At 38.4% G+C, this 20984-nt stretch overlaps 1 protein-coding gene across 2 annotated transcripts in view; it reads left to right on the top strand.

Moving 5' to 3' along the window:
• Positions 1-20984, top strand: part of LOC136857053 (forkhead box protein J3) — a 107260-nt gene that overhangs the window by 70258 nt on the left and 16018 nt on the right. For both annotated transcript variants that reach the window (XM_067135417.2, XM_067135416.2), the window contains exons 5-6: positions 16662-16785; positions 18091-18261. In XM_067135417.2, coding sequence (XP_066991518.2) covers positions 16662-16785; positions 18091-18261 — 295 coding nt within the window. The remainder of the gene's footprint in view (positions 1-16661; positions 16786-18090; positions 18262-20984) is intronic.

The following is a 20984-nucleotide window of genomic DNA, read 5'->3' as shown; positions in this document are numbered from 1 at the left end:
AGTCCCCTTCGAACAGGCCATGGCCGATTTCTTCGTAACTCCTGATCCCAACCAATTTTAAAAAGAGTTTCGAGTATGCTTATTGGAAATTACCCATGGTGTAGGTGTAGCGTGCCTAACTCATACCCGGAGGCCCCAGGTTCGCTTCTCGGCCAGGTCAAGGATTTTTACCTGGATCTGAGGGCTGGTTCGAGGTCCACTTAGCCTACGTGATTAGAACTGAAGAGCTATCTGACGGTGAGATAGCGACCCCGGTCTAGAAAGCCAAGAATAACGGCTGAGAGGACTCCTTGTGCTGACAACATGACACGTCATAATCTGCAGGCCTTTGGGATGAGCAGCGCTCACTTGGTAAACCAAGGCCCTTCAGGGATGTTGTGCCATGGGGTTAGGGTTATGTAGAACAATACGACACATTATTAAGCGTAAATTTCTCTATTGCTTTATTCATTATAGCGTACTTATTTCCATGCGTATGTTTATATGTAATCGCTAATATATTTCAGTTACTTTTTCCATTACTTAAGAAACATAATAGTATACAGACGGCTCTTACAGTTTATATTTCGAAGCTAAAACATTTTTCCTGTTTTATTGTTACAGAATAAAATATGTAAATGCCAGTATGAAGGATGTGATACACTCACCCCTGCACTGAAGGACGATCTCTTTAGAGAGTACTATGCCGGGAGCTATGATCAGCAATTGACAGTCCTTATTGCATGCATGTCACTTGTTCCAGTTCAACGTAGAACAGGGGCAGATGCTGAGGAATCCAGACGAAGTGCCACGTACATGTACACAATTTCTGTAAATGGGAAGCGTTTACGTGTGTGCCAGAAAACATTGTGCGATGTTTATGCTGTTAGTCATAAACGTGTACAAAACTTACAGAAGAAAATGAAAAGTGGAATATGCAGCCCAAAAGATGGACGGGGATTACATAAAAATCGGCCACACCGAATATTAAACGATGATAAGCAACTTATACGGGAGCATATCGCCTTGTTTCCAACGTATGAAAACCATTATTCCCGCAGGAAGAATATTGGGAACTCTGAATATCTCAGCCCAAACCTTTCATTGAAAGCAATGTACCGACTATTTTTGAAAAACATAGTGACTCCAAAGTAAAATTTTGGCTCTACCGAAATGTGTTCCACAACAATTTTCAGCTCAAGTTCGGTCAGCCGAGATCGGACACTTGCAAGTACTGTGATAAGTTGTACGTAAAACAGCTTGCAGCTGAGACACCCGAGGAGACAGAGAAGATATACAGAGAGAGTGAGCTCCATAATAGGAAGGCTGAGAAAGGCTACACAGCATTAGCAAATGACACAATTTGTGGAAAAGAAAATTCGAATGTCATTGTGCTGTGCATTGACCTGAAACAAGTTATATTTTTACCTAAACTCACTCACAGTTCAATGTTTTATCAACGCCAGCATTCGTGCTACAACATGGCTGTCCATAATGCAGGTACAGGTGGAGCGAATATGTTCGTATGGAATGAGACCATTGGAAAAGAGGTTCCAACAAAGTTGCATCCTGCCTCTTAAAATATGTGAGGTCTCACTTCTCCATTCTTGCCCCTCATACCGAAAGGAAATTAATCCTTTGGTCCGACAGATGTGTTGGACAGAACAACAACTGGCGGATTGTGTCTCTACTGCTCTACTTAATTCGACTGGGCTATTTTACTACAGCTGAACAAAAATTCCTTGTATCGGGACGTTCATTTCTACCGTGCAACAGGGACTTTGCCCTCTTGGAACGGAAACTTTGAGTTCAGTGCAAATTCCAACTCAACTATTGGAAATATTTGCCACTGTGAGACCATCAAATCCCTTTGAAGTGTCAATGATGAGCAGAGATGACTTTTTTGATTTTGGACACGTTGAAAAAGGGATAAAGAGAGACCCACACCTCAAAATCACTACAGTAATGTGGCTTCAGTTAAGTGCAGATGACTGTAATTCCATACGTGTGCATAAAACTCACAATGTGTTCGAGCCGTGGAATTCACACCACTTAGTTTCACTGAAAAAAAGGAATGCGATCACAAAAGCCCTAATTATACCCGAGGAACTACCCAAGGCGTATCACATGCCCTTACCCCTCAAAGAGGAAAAGAAGAAAGACTTGACTGACATGCTGCAGTATATCTTGCCAGAACATAGAAGTTACTATGAAGGTATTTTGTCTTTGTAAATGTGAACTGTGTCTAATGATTTAGTGATTGCTATTTTAACCCCTCTTTGGGCATTATATTCTGTGTTTATTTTAATTTTTTCTGTTATTCTTTGTGTTTTTGTTGTTTTTAGCTCTAAATAAACTTATGCAACCATGAACATGGTCAATGTTTTTGATATATTGTGACCTTTTTTATGAAAGGAGGAGAAATAAAAAGATTTTTGTACATGAAATAGCCCACGTTGGAGTATCTATCCGCTATGACATCTAAATCAGCCCGTATGAGCAACTATCGGTTGGTTCTCAATAAACAGTACTTGTTTGGGTAAAAATAAGTGAGCCACTTAGATCCCTCTTCCACATTTTTTCCTTTTGTTGTAAATAATTTCTTTTGAACATAGTTGATGGTCTGTCTAATTGTCTCAATCAACATACTAGCTATCAATCTGCACATAATGGCTCAATTTTTACCTAAATTTGGTTTAGCTACGTTTTTCGCAATTTACTCATAATGCAGTTTTTGGTGGATAGACCCCTATTTGGTGCACCACTTCAATTGTTACTTTCATTAACCTGTCTCGGTCTCGTCTTTGGCTTTGACAATATGAAAGTGACTGAGGTATGAGCGATGTTAGTAATTTCATTCCTTATACAGCCAGTCCCTGTTACGAACAGTGTGAAAATATTGCTCATAGGGTTGGTTGGTGCATGCATTTCACTGGGCTTGGCGGACTAATGTGCAATAGCAACTTCTGCCTCGGTGAGGAAAGCAGAGGGAAACTACCTCATTCCTCATTTCCCTAGTATGCCTCTTCAGTGATGCCTGGGCTATCTATGCCAGTTTTTTGTGGAGCTGTGGAGGATCAAACCAGCCTTCGGGCCAAGTACCCAACATACGCATACCAGATATTGTAATAGGAGTTGAATCATGGCAGAGAAATGATATAATGGATGCAGAATTTTTCTCATGGAACTGGAGTGTGTATCGTAGAGATAGGATAGGAATGGTGGTAGCGGCAGTATTCATTCTGGTGAAAGAAGAATTTGTAAGCTACGAAGAAGTTAAAGGTGCCAAACATTAAATTCTAGGTGTAAGGCTCATTTCTAAAGATAATAGACAACTTGATGTACAGACCGGGAAAGGGTAGTGCTGATGCTGATTCAGAATTATTTGATAAGATAATCAGATATGTGGCAAACAATATAGAAAGGAATGTGATTGTAGCGGGAGACACCAATTTACCAAATGTCAATTGGGAAGGTAATGCGAACGACAGGAGGCATGACCAACAAATGGCAAATAAGTTAATATGGGAAGAACAGCTGATTCAGAAAGTGATGGAACCAACTATAGGGAATAATATTCTGGACGTGGAGCTGGTAAAACCAGATGACCTCCAGAGAAACCGAAGTAATAGATGGTATTACTGATCACGAACAAGACCCACTTTATTACAACAGAGAAATAAAGACTAAGGAGGTGCAGATAGGAAAGAAATGCCTTACACATGGCAGATGCCGCCCACCCTCATCGGAGGGTCTGCCTTACAAGGGCTGCACCCAGCTAGATATAGCCTCACGAAATTATAAATTATTATACCATTTCCTTTATACACAGGGGCTATATATAGAAACTCTCTGTTCATTTGGGGTAGCTCCTTCATGCAAACAATAATCAAATAAGTACTTTCCAGTTCTTGAATCAGGTAATCCTGGTGAGGGTCCCATACAGTTGAACCATACTCTAGTTGGGGTCTTACCAGAGACTTATATGCCCTCTCCTTTAAGTTCTTACTACAACCCGTAAACGCCCTCATAACCATGTGCAGAGATCTGTAACCCTTTTTATTTACAATCCCATTTATGTGATTACCCCAATGAAGATCTTTCCTTATATTAAAACCTAGGTACTTACAGTACAATGATCCCCATAAGGAACTTTTACCCCATCAATGCAATAATTAATCATTGTTCCAAATGAGTTAATTTATAATACCAATATAGTTGGTCCGTTATTGGACATTATAAATTTACCCGCTCATTCCTGGTTGCCAGTGTTTTGCCCCAGCAGGAACAAATAATTCAGGTTTCCTATGGGAATTAACATCTTTATCATCTGATGGCCAGGCAGGCATTAAGTTTTGAAAATGGGCCAGTCTCTCTTAGCTCATTGGCACTGCCAATGGCTAGTAGCCTACGCGGTGGCCTCCACGGTATGCACTAGCCATGCATCTTGGTAGGTGTGCTATTTACCAACTGTTAAGCCCAACTTAGCACACTGGGGCAAAACGTTGGCAGCCAGGAATTAGTTAGGTGGTAAATTTGTAATGTCCAGTAATGGACCAACTATATTGGTATTATATATTTACTCATTCTGAGCAAATATTTCAGGTGCCCTATGGGAATCAACATCTTTATCATAAGTGGTATGTTCTGAGCTGTTAGTGGAGAGATGGCGTGGAATGGCATTAGTAGACAAATAAATTTGAGTGGCGTCTTTAGAAGTAGGAAAGATCACAATATGAAAATGGAATTCAAGAGGACAAATTGGGGCAAATATTCATTTGTAGGAAGGGGAGTTAGGGATTGGAATAACTTACCAAAGGAGATGTTCAATAAATTTCCAATTTCTTTGAAGAAAAGGCTAGGAAAACAACAGATGGGGAATCTGCCACTGTGGTGACTGCCCTAAATGCAGATCAGTTGTGATTAATTGAAGTTCAATAAATTTCCAATTTCTTTGAAGAAAAGTCTGGGAAAACAACAAATAGGGAATCTGCCACCATGGTGACTGCCCTAAATGCAGATCAGTTGTGATTCATTGAGTGATTGATTGATTGAGGAGTTCAGCAGCTACTTTGTGACTAGCCCAAGTCCAATAGAACAACCAAGTAAACATCAATATTTGAATGAAATTAAATGTGATCAGAAACTAAATACTGAACAACTATATTTCTATCATGTCTCATCCACTCAAGTGAAACAAACCTTCCTGTCTTTCAGCTTGTGTGCTACTGGCTGTGATGGTATTAGTTTTAAGATATCTGAATGCCCATATGGGAACTGATAGAATTGGATACGAGAATGGTCAGGGCCCACATGGGTATGGCGATAGAAATGAAGATGGAGAGAAACTGTTGGATTTTTGTATCAGAAATAACCTGACAGTAAGGAACACATGGTTTATGAAGAGGAATAGCCATAAGATCAGCCAGTATAGTTGGAATGGACAGTATGGAACACTCATTGATTTTATAATAATAGACCGAGAAATGGAAAGATACATCATGAATACGAAGACAATCACCAGTGAAAGTATGGAAGGTGATCATAGATTATTAATTGTGGAATTAAAACAAGTAAAAATCCCTAAAGTTGTACTGAAGAAGAAACCAAAGATCAGGATTTGGGAATTGGGGAGGAGGATAAAAGAATGGCATACCAAGATTGTATGAAAAGGAAGTTGCCTAACACAGAAATACGAAGTGGAGAAGAAGAGTGGGACAATTTAAGACAGACATTTGTGAAAGCAGCAATTGAGGTATGCGGGAAACAAAAGTAAAAGTTAAGGGAAATGGGACCCGGTGATGGACAAACAAAATAAAAAAAGAAATAGAAAAAAGTAAAAGGGTGAACAAAGAAATGGACAAGGAAAAGCAAAAAACTTATCAGAAGGATGGGAATAAGATCAAAAGGTTACATGTGGAATACAGAAGATTGAAACTACAAGTAAAGAGGACTATCAAGGAAGAAAAGGATAATGTTGGGGAGAGTTTACGAACAAAATTGAGCAAGATAGTCGAGGAAATCTGAAACTATTATACAGAGTAATAAAATCGAAAAGAATAAATCAAGACAAAAAGAGTCTTCAGAAGGTGAGGTCAAAATATTTTGAAAAACTTTATAATGAGAATGACTGCTTGGAGGAAGAAGGAGATAAAATAAAAATAGATGGAGAAAAAGAAGAGAACCCGATAACATGGTTGGAACTTGAAAGGGCAGTGAAAGCAATGACCAAAGGTAAAGCAAGGGGAAAAGACGGATTCAGTGCTGATATTATTAAGGCAGCAGGAAGCAGTGGACTACAGTGGCTGTACCGAGCTTTCAATGCCATAGAAAAGGATGAAAGGTTACCTGAAGATTGGCAACAAGGAAGCGTTGTACCATTGTTCAAAAAAGCAAATAGGAAGAAATGTGAAAATTATAGAGGTATAACCCTATTATCACAGCCTCCGTGGCTCAGGCGGCAAGCGCGCCGGCCTCTCACAGCTGGATACCGCGGTAAAATACCGGTCACTCCATATGAGATTTGTGCTGGACAAAGCGGAGGCGGGACAGGTTTTTCTCTGGGTACTCTGGTTTTCCCTGTCATCTTTCATTCCAGCAACACTCTCCATTAACATTTCATCTGTCAGGCATTTATCATTGCCCCAGAAGAGTGCGACAGGCTTCGGCAGCTGGCACATTTCCTATCCTCGCCGCTAGATGGGGGCTTCATTCATTCCATTCCTGACCCGGTCAAATGACTGGAAACAGGCTGTGGTTTTTCATTTTCAACCCTATTTCACATGGGCTAAATATAATGGAGAAAGTCTTGGAAAAAGACTGGGGGATATAATAGAAACACGGTTAGAGGAAGAAAAATATGGCTTTAGACCGAATCGATCAACAATAGACTTGATATTTACAGTCCGAATGATAATGAAAAAACACCTGGAAAGGAACAAGGAAATCATCTTCGTATTTGTGGATTTGGAAAAAGCTTATGATACATGTATGGGAATGCCTACAGAAAAGGAATGTACCAAATTCATTAATTAACAAGATAAAAATGCTGTATCATGAGAGTAAAAGCAGTGTACGAGTGGGGAGTGGTGACTCTGTAACATTTTATACAAAAAAAGGTCTCAAGCAAGGAAGTGCACTGTTGCCATTATTGTCTATTATATTGATGGATGAAATCATAAAACGTGTAAAACAGAGTATCGGTAGTAATGAAGTGAATGCTTTGGTATTTGCAGATGATGTGGTGATTTGGGGAAAGGGAGAAAAAGGAAGTACAAAGGAGACTGGACATTTGGAATGAAAATCTGAAGGAGTTTGGAATGGTAATTAGTAAAAAGAAAACAGTAGTCATGCACTATGGAAAAGAGAAAAAGAGAAGCCAAGTGAACAGAGATGGAGAACGGTTAGAGAATGTAGAACAATTTACATATCTGGGTAGCATTATTAATGAAAGTAATGAAATCAACTCTGAAATTAATAACAGACTAAGTAAAGGTACAACATTTTATCATCAAGTCAGAGAGCTTTTATGGGATGACAAAGTACCCAAGAGAATGAAATTAACATTATATAAACAGTATTTCATACATACGTACTAGAAACGCTGGTAACTAGTAAGAGACAAGATAGTAAGATCCAAGCAGTAGAAATGAAATTTTTAAGAACATTGGTTAAAAAGACGGGAAGAGATAGAATCCAAAATATTAAAATCAGAGAAGAGCTAAATATAGAACAGTTAGTACAGAACATACAGAAAGCAAGACTGAGATAGTTCTGACATGTAAAAATAATGGGAAAGGAACGGGTAGCAAGAAGGGAATTAGAAAGAGAAGTTAAGGGAAAGAGACCAGTTGGAAGACTGAGAAGAAGGTGGATGGATCAGATTTGGAAGGACATGCGAGAAGCTGGATTGGATGTGGTGGAAGTAATGGAGCAGGAAAAGTGGAAGAACAGAAAAGAGTGGAGGAGGCTTGTTAAGCACACCCGGGCAACTGGAGTGAGACATTGATGATGATGATGATGATGATGATGAACGATATAATATATGCATCCCTTATGAGTGGCATTTTTCCTTCTCAGTAGAAGCAAGCTATTATTCTTCTGATCAAAAAAAAAAAAAAAAAAAAAGAGAGAAATATCCTACTTTTCCAGAAGATTTACTTCCTGTAAGCATATTACCTTTTCTGTCAAAAACTCTTGATAAAATAGTTCATAAGCAGATTATGATGTACGTATATGAGAACAATTTACTCAATAAATATCAGACAGGTTTTAGCCCTAACCACAATACTACAACAGTTCTGGTGGAAGTACTTAATGGTACTGAATGTGCTATGGATAATGGTCGGCTAACAATTTTTAACACTATTAGATCTGACTAAAGCCTTCGACTTCATGGATAAAGATATATTTCTGGCAAAATTAAAATCGTTGATTTTCTCATCCGATGTAATAACGTGGATAAAATCTTTTCTGTCAAATCGTAGTCCGTGTATTTAGATCACGAAAAGAACATCCTCGTGGAAACTGGTTGAGACTGGTACGCATCAGGGTTCTATAATTTCTCCTCTTCTCTTTTCCCTTTACATTAAAGATATTTCATCAAATATTGAAAACTTTAAATAAGATTTATACGCAGATGATTTGCAGGTCTATGCTCACGCAGAAGTAACCGGTATTCACAAAGCTATATGTAAAATTAATCAAGACCTGGCATATGTCAAAACGTGGACTACCCCCTGTGGGTGGGGGACGCAGATGAAGAATACAACCACGATATCCCCTGCCTGTCGTAAGAGGCGACTAAAAGGGGGCCAGGGGGCTCTCAACTTGAGAGTGTGGATTGGCGACCACGGGGCCCTTAGCCGAGTCCTGGCATTGCTTCCACTTACTTGTGCCAGGCTCCTCTCTTTCGTCTATCCTGTCCGACCTCCCTTGGTCAACTCCTGTTCTTTTCCGACCCCGACGGTATTAGAGCATTCGAGGCCTAGGGAGTCTCATTTTCACGCTCTTCGCAGCCCTTGCCTTTCTTCGTCCATTACTTCATCTTTCGAAGTGATGGATCCCTTCTTTCTTCTTCTTTTCTCTCTCCCTTTACCCCCTGTGGGTGGGGGACGCAGACGAATAATATACCCACGGTATCCCCTGCCTGTCGTAAGAGGCGACTAAAAGGAGCAACCAAGGGATGATTGAATTAGAACCATAAAACTACTTTTGATTTGTACCATCATGCAGGGAACACCATAGGTTGCCTGTACTTGCGAGTAGTACCACTATATTAGGTACAAAATAGGTTTGTGATTAGTAGCAGCCAAGAGCCTGGCGTGGGGTTTTCCAGTACCCGTGCGTCGTACCCATGTGAGCAACACCGCGGGTCTGGGCGTTGCCTGTGAGTTGTACCACTATATGAGCGACACCGTGGGTCTGCATTGCCTGTGATTAGTACCCACTATGTGAGGAAGACCACGGGATAGTGTGGTTAGTACACCTAGGTGAGGAACCTCATCGGTTTGCGTTGGCTATGAGTGGCGCCATTGTGTGAGAAACACCATAGGTTTGCGTTACCTATACGAAGTACAATACTTGTGAGTAGTACCATCTTGTGTGGAACACCGTGAGTCTTCGCTACTTTTGATTAGTACCCCAACATGTCAAATACCATGGTTCTATCTTACTCGCGACATGTACCATTCTTTGGGGCCTTAGACGTGGATTTTGCACCCTGTAGACATCAAGCATCATTGTGCTTTATAAGTGGTCCCTTGGTCAGTAATACGATTATTTATTATCCTTTTCCGAGTCTGATCCACTGTTTTTTTGTTTGTTTGGTTGGTTTTTTTTGTTGGGTTCATGTCCATCCATTCATTCTTTATGACATTTTTTATTTTATTTTGGTCAGTGGATGAATTTGAACATTTTTTGTTATTTCATTTCGTACCGTTAGGGGCCGATGACCTCGATGTTAGGCCCCTTTAAACAACAAGCATCATCATCATTATGATCAAAACGTGGACTAGACTAAACGGACTCTGAATGAACCCCATGAAATCTCAAGCTATAATGTTAGGTACATCCTAGACCCATTATTAGTTAATGAACGTAGATATCCCCCCCAATAACATTAAATGGAATCATTATCCCTTTTGAAAATAAAGTTACAGATTTAGGATTAATACTGGATGTTGACTGGACAGAACACATAACCGCTATGTGCCAACAAGTATTTTTCTCCCTTCACTTACTTGAAAGAATGAAAGATTTACTTCCTTTGAAGGTCAGGAAGCTGTTAGTTCAACAACTAATAAGTCCTCCGACTACTGTGACGTCGTGTACAGCAGACTAAGTGGTGCCCTTTCTAATAGACTTCAGAGAGCTCAGAATGCTTGTGTCCATTTTATAATGAACATTCCAAAATTTAATTCCTTCATTCATTCATTCATTCATTTCACTCCTGCATTCCATGAGCTAAATTGGCCTAAACTAAACCAGCATCGTAGCTATCATACGTTGCTTCTACTCCACAAAATTATATACAAACAGACACCCTCTTATATAACAGATTCTTTCCTGTTAATCTAAACCATTCATAACATCCTGACCAGAGCTGCAGCTAACCTAACCCTAAAGTACCAAATCACAGATCCATCCTCTACAATAATTCGTTTGTTGTCAGTACATTTCAAGAATTTGTTGCCCTGTGACATAACGGACATCCTGTCTGAACCAGATTTAAAAAGAAATGTTGGCGGCAATACTTGGACAGATCATGTTGAGTGTAAATAAATGAATTCTGCTTTCCTGTTCTGTTATTTCATTCCATGTGTCACTAAGTTTTACTAAATTTGTTTTTATTGTTGCGTCAACTCAACCCTTACGAGAACCAACAGCTTCGGATGAATGAGTTCTCTTAGGCGGGGTGATGGTTCACTCAGTGTAGGAAATGACACTGGAACCTATAAGGCAGCGTCTGTCCCCAAGTTAGGGCAGCTGCAGAAAGCATCTGTAGTCCATACTGGGAGCGGCCTCGTCACCTGCTGCCAGCAGCTTTAAAATGTTTTTGGGAGTGGCAAACTCATCATAATAAAAGCCTAAAATGTGTGCAAATATAATGTGGCCTCAGAAAATGCTAGGGTGTCCCCTGCAGGTGATGCACAGTTCTTCAGTTACTGGGGGAACTGTGAGAATTGGGCGACTAGTATCACAATATATCCGAATCAGGACAGTCAACATCCTAACCCTGACAGACAACACCGAAGAACTGAGAGTTCATGAAATAGGACATAGCCATCCTTGTTCTTAGTGAAACAAAATGGAGAGGAAGAGGGGAAAGAAAACTGAAGGAAGGGTACAGGCAGTTTTACAGTGGAGGACAGGATGTAATAAACATAGTAGGAATGATCGTTAGAAAGGATATCTTGGAATATGTAGAGGAGATGAAGAAAATCAATGACAGAAATGTCATAGTAAGGTTATGGTTTGAGAGAGGAACATGAGATCTGTTCCAAGTATATGCTCCACAAACTGGAAATAAAGAAGAGAATACAGAACAATTCCTGGAAGAAATGGAGAAATACAGTGAAAATAAGGAAGTTTAGTCAAACCTCTCTTCTGTGGACACTGCCGGTTCTATCGAAAAATGTCTGTTACAAGAGGTGTCCGCTAAAACAGGGTTGTAAAAATTAATAGAACATTTTAACAGCAGAGAACCTTGAATATAAGCATACATCTTTATTTTGATTATTCTAAATAATTTATAACTAAATATTTACCTGGAAGATATTAAATGATTTTACAGTCTTTACATTCATTTCCACTTTGGGAATTAATCATTTAGCTGGGTGTATGAATTTAGCACATTTTTCTTAACTGCGATGTTCTTGAAAACGGAGACCCAGTGTGACACACACATTCTTTTTTTTTTATTAACCTCTACTGTCAGGTTATTTGCAATTTCTCTTGCATTTTCTTGTAACATTGGCCCACTCACTCACAGTTTCTTTGTTTGAACACATTCAAATCATTTAAAGTTAAAAACTTCATGATTGTTCTGTATTGAATAGAGAAATATACAATATTAAATAGAAGGAAGGATCCACTTTTCAATACTCCGTTGTTAAGTTGAACCAAATAGAAGTTGTAACCTGTTCATTTGGGACCGGTTTCAACACCTTTGAAGTGTCATCATCAGCCAATTAGCAAAGCCGTGCAAAAAATTAAGTCATAAAGATCTAAAAACAACTAACACAATGATCACAGACAAAAAATTAACACTATTTCGTCCAGAAGCAAGATGTTCATAACACAATGATCACAGACAAAAGGGGAAAAAAGAACACCACTATTTCGTGCTGAAACAAATCCAGTTGAAGTTCATAAGCAGGTCTAGTATAATCCTGTTATGCCGCATTTTAATATGAAGACGCATGAAGATGTTGTGTTTGATATTGATAACGAATTAAAGGACTTGTTCTAATGTGAAAACTTGAAGGATAACTCATTATGAAATTGAACTTGTGATATGCAGTTATGTATAGTTGTTGTTAGGCAGGTCTTGTAGGCATTTGTTTATTTTCCGGAACCAAACTACAGTACACACATAGTGTCAACTTCATATGACAATAAACCTCACAGCATAATTTAACAGTTTTAGAAAACTAAAGTTATATATAAGCTGGACAAACCGCCATGGGTATACAACAACGGTGTCATCATTTTAACGGATTTTAAAATGGAATGCAACTTCATCTACCATATTTTATTTTATATTCATCTGTGCAAATGTTATAGTGTGTTTTAAAGTCATATTTATCGTCACCATAAGACCTATCTGTGTCGGTGCGACGTAAAGCCCCTAGGAAAAAAAAAAGAAGTCATATTTCATATTCATCCATGCAGATGTTATAGTGTGTATAAAGTTGTTTTAGGGTTTTATTGTGTTTGCCCGATTTGACTTTGTGGCTGATGATGGCACATATCTGGTGCCGAAACTAGTACCTCATTTGAACGATATGTGATTCTTTCACATTAATAAATATCTTTGTATTGAATAGGAGGAACCCTCTTAATTTTTAAATATTGTAATCCCACTTCAATACGGATCATGAAATTTCTAAATATTAATTTGTTTCTCCGGCCAAAGAGTAAAAGGTGACGTAATTGAAGTCTTAGGAAAACAGTATAGGACTTAATTTTGAAGCGGATATGTAAATTTTAAAAATAATTTAAATCGTTAAAAAGAATAAAACCAAATAAAAATATATAAAAAATAGGAAGACATTTTAAAAGAAATTACAATGTGAGGCTTAACTCGAAACAGCTTGCCGTGGTGATTGATAAATGAGTGGGAGATGATAAATAGAGAAAAGGGTGGGGAATAATGAACGCTTATTAGAGGGTGGGAGGGAAAGGAAAAAATGGGGGGGGGGGATCTAAGGAGGATCGTGGAGGTGTTGTGGAAGGGGCAAGTAGCATGAGAGGGTATTGTGTAAATTGTTTTAACATCATTTTAATTTAATTTATATTCAAATAGTCTTTAAGAGGAACAATGTACCTGAAAATAATGTATTCAGAAACTTAGCGATTCACCTAAGCTTAACAACAGCTGAAGTTGTTCTCAAATCAGAACGAAACATGTACTGTTTATAATTAATAATTTGCTAAAAAGCAAATCAAAAGTATCAAAAAGGTGGAAGATTTTCAATTATTGTAAGTCTCTGTGATTAGACTATGATATGGAAAATGAAGCTGATTACTTGCAATACTTCATCATTCCTATGTATCCTTCTTTCTATTTTCCTTGGATATGAAATAGTACAAGCATTCAAAAGGAATTCCCGTAAGTTTTCAAAATGATTTGAAAAAAAAAAAAGCCCTGTTGAAAGAAAGTGTCCTGGAACATGTAAAGTGTCTGCTTAAGACATGTGGACGAGATTAATGGCGTTGTGCGCTGTCTGTAATTCGAGGTGTCCGCTTAAATGAGGCTTATTTAACACATGTCTTTAGTAAAATAAAATTTGTTCCATGGAAAAATGTCAATATGGGGAGGTGTCCACTAAATTAAGGTGTCCGTTAAGACAGGTTCGACTGTAATTATAATGGGAGATCTGAACGCACAAGTGGGAAGAAAAGAGATTCTGGGGCTATATGAATATGGCAATATGTTAATTTACTTTTGGCAAGGGAACCGATTGATAATATGAAACACATGGTTCAGGAAGAAAAATAGCCAGAAGGTAATAATATGAAACACGTGGTTCAGGAAGAAAAATAGCCAGGTATGGATGGGGAGACAGAAGAATGAAAACTGATGGGTTACATATTAGTGGAAAAAAGGACATTGGAAAAATCTTATGGAATCTGGAGCTATACCTGAGGAAGCCTTTGGGAGTGACCATAGAGTAGTGATAGCAAAGTTGAAAGTAGCCAAGGTCACAAAACAGATAAAGATTAAGATCTGGAGATTGAAGGGAAAGGAGGTTCAGGAAGAGTTTGGGATATAATTACATAAACTGATACCAAGGGCAGATATTTAGTCATGTTGAACAGGAATGGAATAATTTTAAGAGTGCATTTGTAAGGTGTGCAGAGAAAACATGTGGCAGAAAGGTAATAGAGACAGAGACAATAGGGTGGAATGATAGTGAATAATAAAGTAAAGGAAAAGAAGAAAGCTTGGAAGGAAATGGAAACACAAAAGACTAATGAGAGTAGAGTGAGATACATAGAAGTATAAAGAATTTGCAAAACAGTAGTAGTAGCCAAAGAAAAGTTGGGGAACATTCATCCAGGAAGTAAAAGATGATTTGAACTGTGGGAAACAAATATTATTTGGAATTATAAGAAAATGTAGGAATGAAACAGTGAACGCAGCATTTGTGCAGAATAAAGAAAGAGTAATACTGTACAAACAAAACCAGAAGAGAAAATGAAGAGATGGAAAGAATATTTCAGTGAACTGTTGAACGTGAGAAACTAGACATGTGGAGAAGGTGTCCAGCCAGCAGGAATGGAAGAAGTAAAAGAAAAATTCAGACATTACAATGACAGGCAGTTTAAAAAGATGAACATGGAAAAAACTGTGGGAATAGATGAAGGAGCCATAGAAATGGCAGGACCAGCCGGACTCCAGTGGGGTAATATGATACTAAAGTGTGTATGGAGAGAGAAAAAGTGCCCAAGGATTAGGAAAAAGGGTGTTATAATACCAGAATTCAAGAAAGGAGATAAGACTGTGTGTGGTAACTACCGAGGAATCACCATCATCTCCCAAGTTACCAATTTAATGGAAAGGATATTGGAAAGAAGAATTAGAGAAAAGGTAGAAAATCAGCTAAATGGGAACAATTTGGATTCAGAAGTGGAAGATCAACAGTAGTACCCATTTTCATTCTGAGAAAGATAATGGAAAAGAGCTGGGTATATGAGAAGGATATAGTAATGGCTTTTATAGACTTAGAAAAGGCATATTACAGTATCCCCAGAACAAAAGTTTGGGAAAGCCTGACTCAGAGGGACATTGCCAGGGACCTAGTAACAGTGATAAAAGCAATATATGATAACTGTTGCAGCTGTGTGTAGACAACAGTGGATAGATCAGAATGGTTTGGAATTGACAATGGACTGTAACAAGTGAGTGTGCTGTTACCTTTACTGTTCATAATGATGATGGATGCCATCGTAAAAGCAGCAATGGAATATTATAGAGAGGAAAGAATGAATGTAATGATGTTTGTGGATTATGATGTGATCTGGGAAGAAGATGAGGAGGAGGTAGGGGTACAACAACAGCTGAACGTACTGATTAGAAGGATTGAACAATGGGGATTGAGGATCAACATGGAGAAGAGCAAGACAATGGTGATGAGAGAGGAAATAAAAATAGAAAAGGAACTAACAAAATTGGAGACAAGGAGACAGCAGAACACTTCAATTACTTTGGAAGTAAACTGACAGAAAATGGAAGGTTTACTTATCCATAATGACATATGCAGCAGAAACCTGGATCTAGACTGGAACACAGTGTTGGATGAGGAATGGTGGAGAGACAGAACAAAGTGAAGGGGAATCATATTTGCCCCCACTCAATGTCACCTGGAAAAGGGAGATGATGATGATGATGATGATGATGATGATGATGATGATGATGAAGTGCATTATCTGTCTGTATCTATCTGACATTCAGTTCTATCATGTATCTCCCCAACCACCGTCAGTTATGTCTTGGAACCGAATGGAATGGGAGTCTTTTTCTCAATTCAAATGAAATATGCAGTTCATGGTATACTACTCTCCAGCCGCTTCCAAGTTTGTGAATTTTAAGTGAAATTTAAGTTGTTGTCCTGGTAGTGATACTGGGAAGTTTGGAATAAAAACAGAAATCTTAGACATATTGTGGATAACGTCTCTTTTTGAGTTGGAGTTTGGTTAATCCACTCCACCAGTTGGTCCGTAAATCTACACAACTCGTCTGATTAGTCACTCACTCCGAGATTGTTATTCCCAGACATCCTCATTGCAGTCTGTGCCTTCATAATTTGAAGTAAGTCCATATGAGATCTTTTTGCTTAGGGCTTCTTATCATTCCACTTACTAACATCCTATTAATTCATTACCATCTCCAGTACACGAATGAATGATGCAAAGTAATGGATGTTAGCATGATGTGTTATGGTGCCTTGTTGCAGGCCTCTCCGTATAGTCCTGAGTGTAGCAGTAACAGCAGTGACTACAACAACTGTGCTTTTGCTCCAACTCTCTCCAAAATGGCAACTGAATGGTCTGGCTCAGCAATCATGGATGGTGTACAGGGTTTGTTAATTACTTTCTTCCCATTTTACTTGTATCTGTTATGTCAAAAGTGACAGAATTAAGTGTAAATTTAATTATTAATGTATTTTCTTTAATCACAGTTCTGAACTTGCTGTAAATGAATAAAAGACCATAAGTCAATAGAGGTTAAGAGTGAAGTAGGAACATACATCCCTTCTTGCATCTTGTACCTATTGTTGCTGAGGCTGATGGACTTTTAAGGACAGGAGAATCACTGCTAGGAAAATTAACGCTAGGTATGGTGGTATTATATGTTGATTCCACAAAGTCAAATTGATATGAAAATTGCCTGGTTGATGTCAACTTTCATTACTCTTAGATTTCTGGCCATTTGTGGCACATTTTTTGTTCACCTGCTGTGACTCTTGATACACTTGAGTAGAATTAGGTGTGTTATGTTTAGGAAGAATGTACAGATTGCAAGTATTCTATCTTGGGAGCCATTAAGGATCAAAATAATAGTGATATCTCTGATTTTTTTTTTTCACGTGAAATTTGTCAGCCAACTAACGTGGGAACAGAGATATATATTTATTCTTTAGCTTCTCTCCAGACAAACCTTACTCTTATTTCACCTAAATTCCCAAAGATGTGAGCTATCTTTGAATCACTGACTGTTCATCCCCAGTCTGTCATGTGTTCTTCATGTTGCAACAAGCCTTGTTGGCTAAACTCATTCATGTATTTCAGCACTATCTGGGCGATCGTTTCTCTGATATACTCTGATGAAGAAATCTACCACCTTAGACCACTCCTAAACGTGCATTAAAAATAACCTATTATTGAAAGGGCATCTCACTTTTAAACCCATGACTGGTAGAAAGTTAATGAGAATGGCTTTTTTTGTGTAGTGAGGGGAGAAAGACAGTTGGTATAGTAAATTCAACTCCTTGATCCTTAGTTTTATCTCCTTTGAGAGCAAGGTAAAATGAATAAACAGTTTGAAGTTCTCTATGACTGAAAAAGGACATTTTTGCTGTTTAGCCATTCAGCAGACAAAGAGAGAAGGAACACAGGGGTGGCAGTGAAACTGGTAACATATTTTAAAAATTTCAACAGTAATTCTTTTAACATACAAAAAATCCTGGGTTTTTTATGGATTGCAGTATTCTCTTTTCTTATTCTTGACTTTTCTCTGGTCAATCAACTTCTATTGTCATGCCCACTGTGCAGTTTATAAGTTAGCTCCAAAGAGAAGCTAAAATTACAGGTCATTTTAAACTTTCTATTTTGGAACACCACATTTCCATGTCAGTGGTTATATGCTTTGTTTACTTTGTACAGTTGGCGCTGGTTACGAGTCTGCAAGAGAGAACCCTGATGGAGGTGAAGTATGTAACTTGGAGATGACAGATACAACAGAGTTCTCAGCTGTGCTGAATGGACTCTTGTGTCAGTATGGTATGGGTGTTGAGCCAGAACAGCACCAACAACAGTCTCATCACCAAACAGCTGGTAATCCTGTTATGATCCCTTCAAACTCATCAGCTTATGGGAATGTACAGACTGGTGCCAATTCCTACAGACAAGGAATGATGAATCACCATGAGGGATCATATGCTGTCAATGCATATGCCAGTTTCCATGATGTGAATAATGATGCCTATTCACATGAGTATCGTCAAAATGACCCCTTCAGCCCTCTCGGGAGTACTGCCTCTGTAGATGGCCTGTATGACCCCCACTATCCTGGGACCACTACTTCCCCTGCCAGTGCATACCCCAATACTGCAGCTTATGATCTCTCTGGCAGCGAGTATGAACATTCATCACTGCATAGCATAATGGGAATGACACAAAGTTCTCAAGTATTTGATCATGATCGTATAAGGAGTCAATCAGAACAGCGTCGACATGTCGAGAGATTCCAAAACAGTGATTGCAGTCAGTCAGAACATGGTTTCCAGAGATACTGTGAAGATCAACAGAACTATGATGCCAATGAATGCCTCCGTAATCGTGTGGAACATAGGTATCAGGACAGGTTTCTCAACCAGCCATTTGAAAGTAATGAGTGTCGTCCTTTCCCAAATATGGTGTGCGGCAATCAGGCTGTAATGACAGGTAGTCCTTCAGATGAAGATATTGAAGATGATTTCAACTGGGACAAACTTTTATAACGACGGACATTTCTCTGCTAGTTTGTTAATTGTTATTCGCTTGCAGAGCTTACAAGAAGTGTGTATATGAAGGGGCTGGTTCCACTGAGGCTGGTGCAATAATTATGAATTGGTTCACTTGCTGAGAACCTCAGTTGAAGGAATAAGTAACTTTTGGGGTGAGAATAAGCATGTTAGTTTCTCATAGAATTTTGAGAAGCAGACCACTAGTGGGACTGAATCCTTTGGAAGTGGAATACACTATGGCTCATCGCCATCGTAACTTGTGACCCTTCAGTTTTAAAGCACAAGATTTGGTTTGGTATAAACCAATCGTGTAACATTTTGCTACTGCTTGTTGTTTAATCTTCTACACATATGTGTGCCCTTTTCAGGAGAATGGCAACAACAACAAAAAGAGAAATGTTGAAAATATTAGGTTTATAAATGCCTTAATTCCAATATTCTCTTGAAACAATAAGTTTTTTAGAGGTTTTTAAGAGGTATGAAGCCTTAATCTTCTGATCAGCAGTAGAGAATGTTACAATCCACTTGGGTTGTTACTCCAAGGAGGTTTTGCTGAACAGGAGTTTACTTGCAATATGATAAGTAAACATTTCCTTTCTTTTATTTGCCAGCCAACTGCACGGTGTCACCCATGCAAAATCTGACCATGCTCTGTGTTTCTTTGGAGATCTTGTGGAGTCCTGCATAAGAACACAGTTAAGCTGTTGGCCAGATTGTTTTAAGAGGCTATAGAGATATTTCTCTGTATGTGTTAACTCATGGGCAAAGCCTCCAGTTTCTTCACGTATGTGCCAGTCCCTTCATCTTGACCGCCGTTTCTTTCTGTTGAACTTCTTTTAAATTACGTACTGTTACCAGGGAAGATGAGACCTCACCTCAGTAGTAACTGGAAGTAGATCTGTAGGTTGTAAGCTTGTGCCTGGATGGCCATACTTTACCTCATTTCAGTAAGTGGCGAGGATTACAGTGTTCCTTCCCTACATGCTGGAACTCGATTTTTGTAGTATGTACTGCTCAGGGAGCAGAGAAATCATCTATTTTATACTGAAACAGAAAATATTTTAGTTCTTGTAGAATCTCTTGTACATGATCACTAAAGCTTGTTTGTTTAAGATTTTTCAAGACTGTATGGAACTTGCCAGTAATAATAATAATAATAATAATAATAGTATCATCATCATTTAGGAGATATGAGTTACGTTTCACAAATATATCATCAAAAGTCACAAAATTATGGAAGCCTTTTAACTTGTACCATTAACAGCAAATGAGAAAGTAATCACTGTACATAAAAGTTCTCTCCATCTAAATTAAAGTTAATTTCTTTGGTGTGGTAAACCATTCAGGACATCATCATCAAACTATCTTGGGTACCTGTCATAGGCTTTTTGAGGTGATGGCTACCTGCTGAACATTTGGGGAGGTGTTCATATAAGAAATCAGGATAGTTTTGCATATCAGGTTGTTTGATATGGAGAGCTACGTATTTTTTCACCCGTAACGTGTCTGTTGGGATTAAACTTTTAATCTTGAAAATGTAAAACTACCATTCTATTTGTAATCTACCTAGGCCAGGGATAGCGAACCTTTCCCAACTAGTGTGCCATTTTATGCCTGGTTTATTTTTTTCAACTGTATACTGTGCCACTTGTTATTTTCCTTTGGAATGGCTACAACATTTTTCCCCCAACCTATCACCGACTTCCATCCGTAATTCCAAATTATGTTTCATTATATGTTATTACACATACACAGTAAAATGATACATTTCATTGCATGCTCCATGGTCGTATTTTGCCAATACCGCAAAAATACATTTTTTAACATGCTGAGAACCTCAGTTGAAGGAATAAGTAACTTTTGGGGTAAGAATAAGCATGTTTTAAGAATACCTAACATTATTTTTGTTTAAATATAAAAAGCGCCCATTGTAACACACTTCGTCATTGAGTATTATTGGATATAGAAATCGAAAATACTAATATTGCTGAAGGACTTTTAAGGGAAATGTAGTTCTCAACTTTAGTGTGAAACTTGTTGCTGAATCTTAGT

This window comes from Anabrus simplex, chromosome 1 (genome assembly GCF_040414725.1).
Source record: "Anabrus simplex isolate iqAnaSimp1 chromosome 1, ASM4041472v1, whole genome shotgun sequence".
NCBI lineage: Eukaryota > Metazoa > Arthropoda > Insecta > Orthoptera > Tettigoniidae > Anabrus > Anabrus simplex.
Note: the sequence above shows the minus strand (reverse complement) of the source record. Positions and strands in the feature narration are given on the sequence as shown.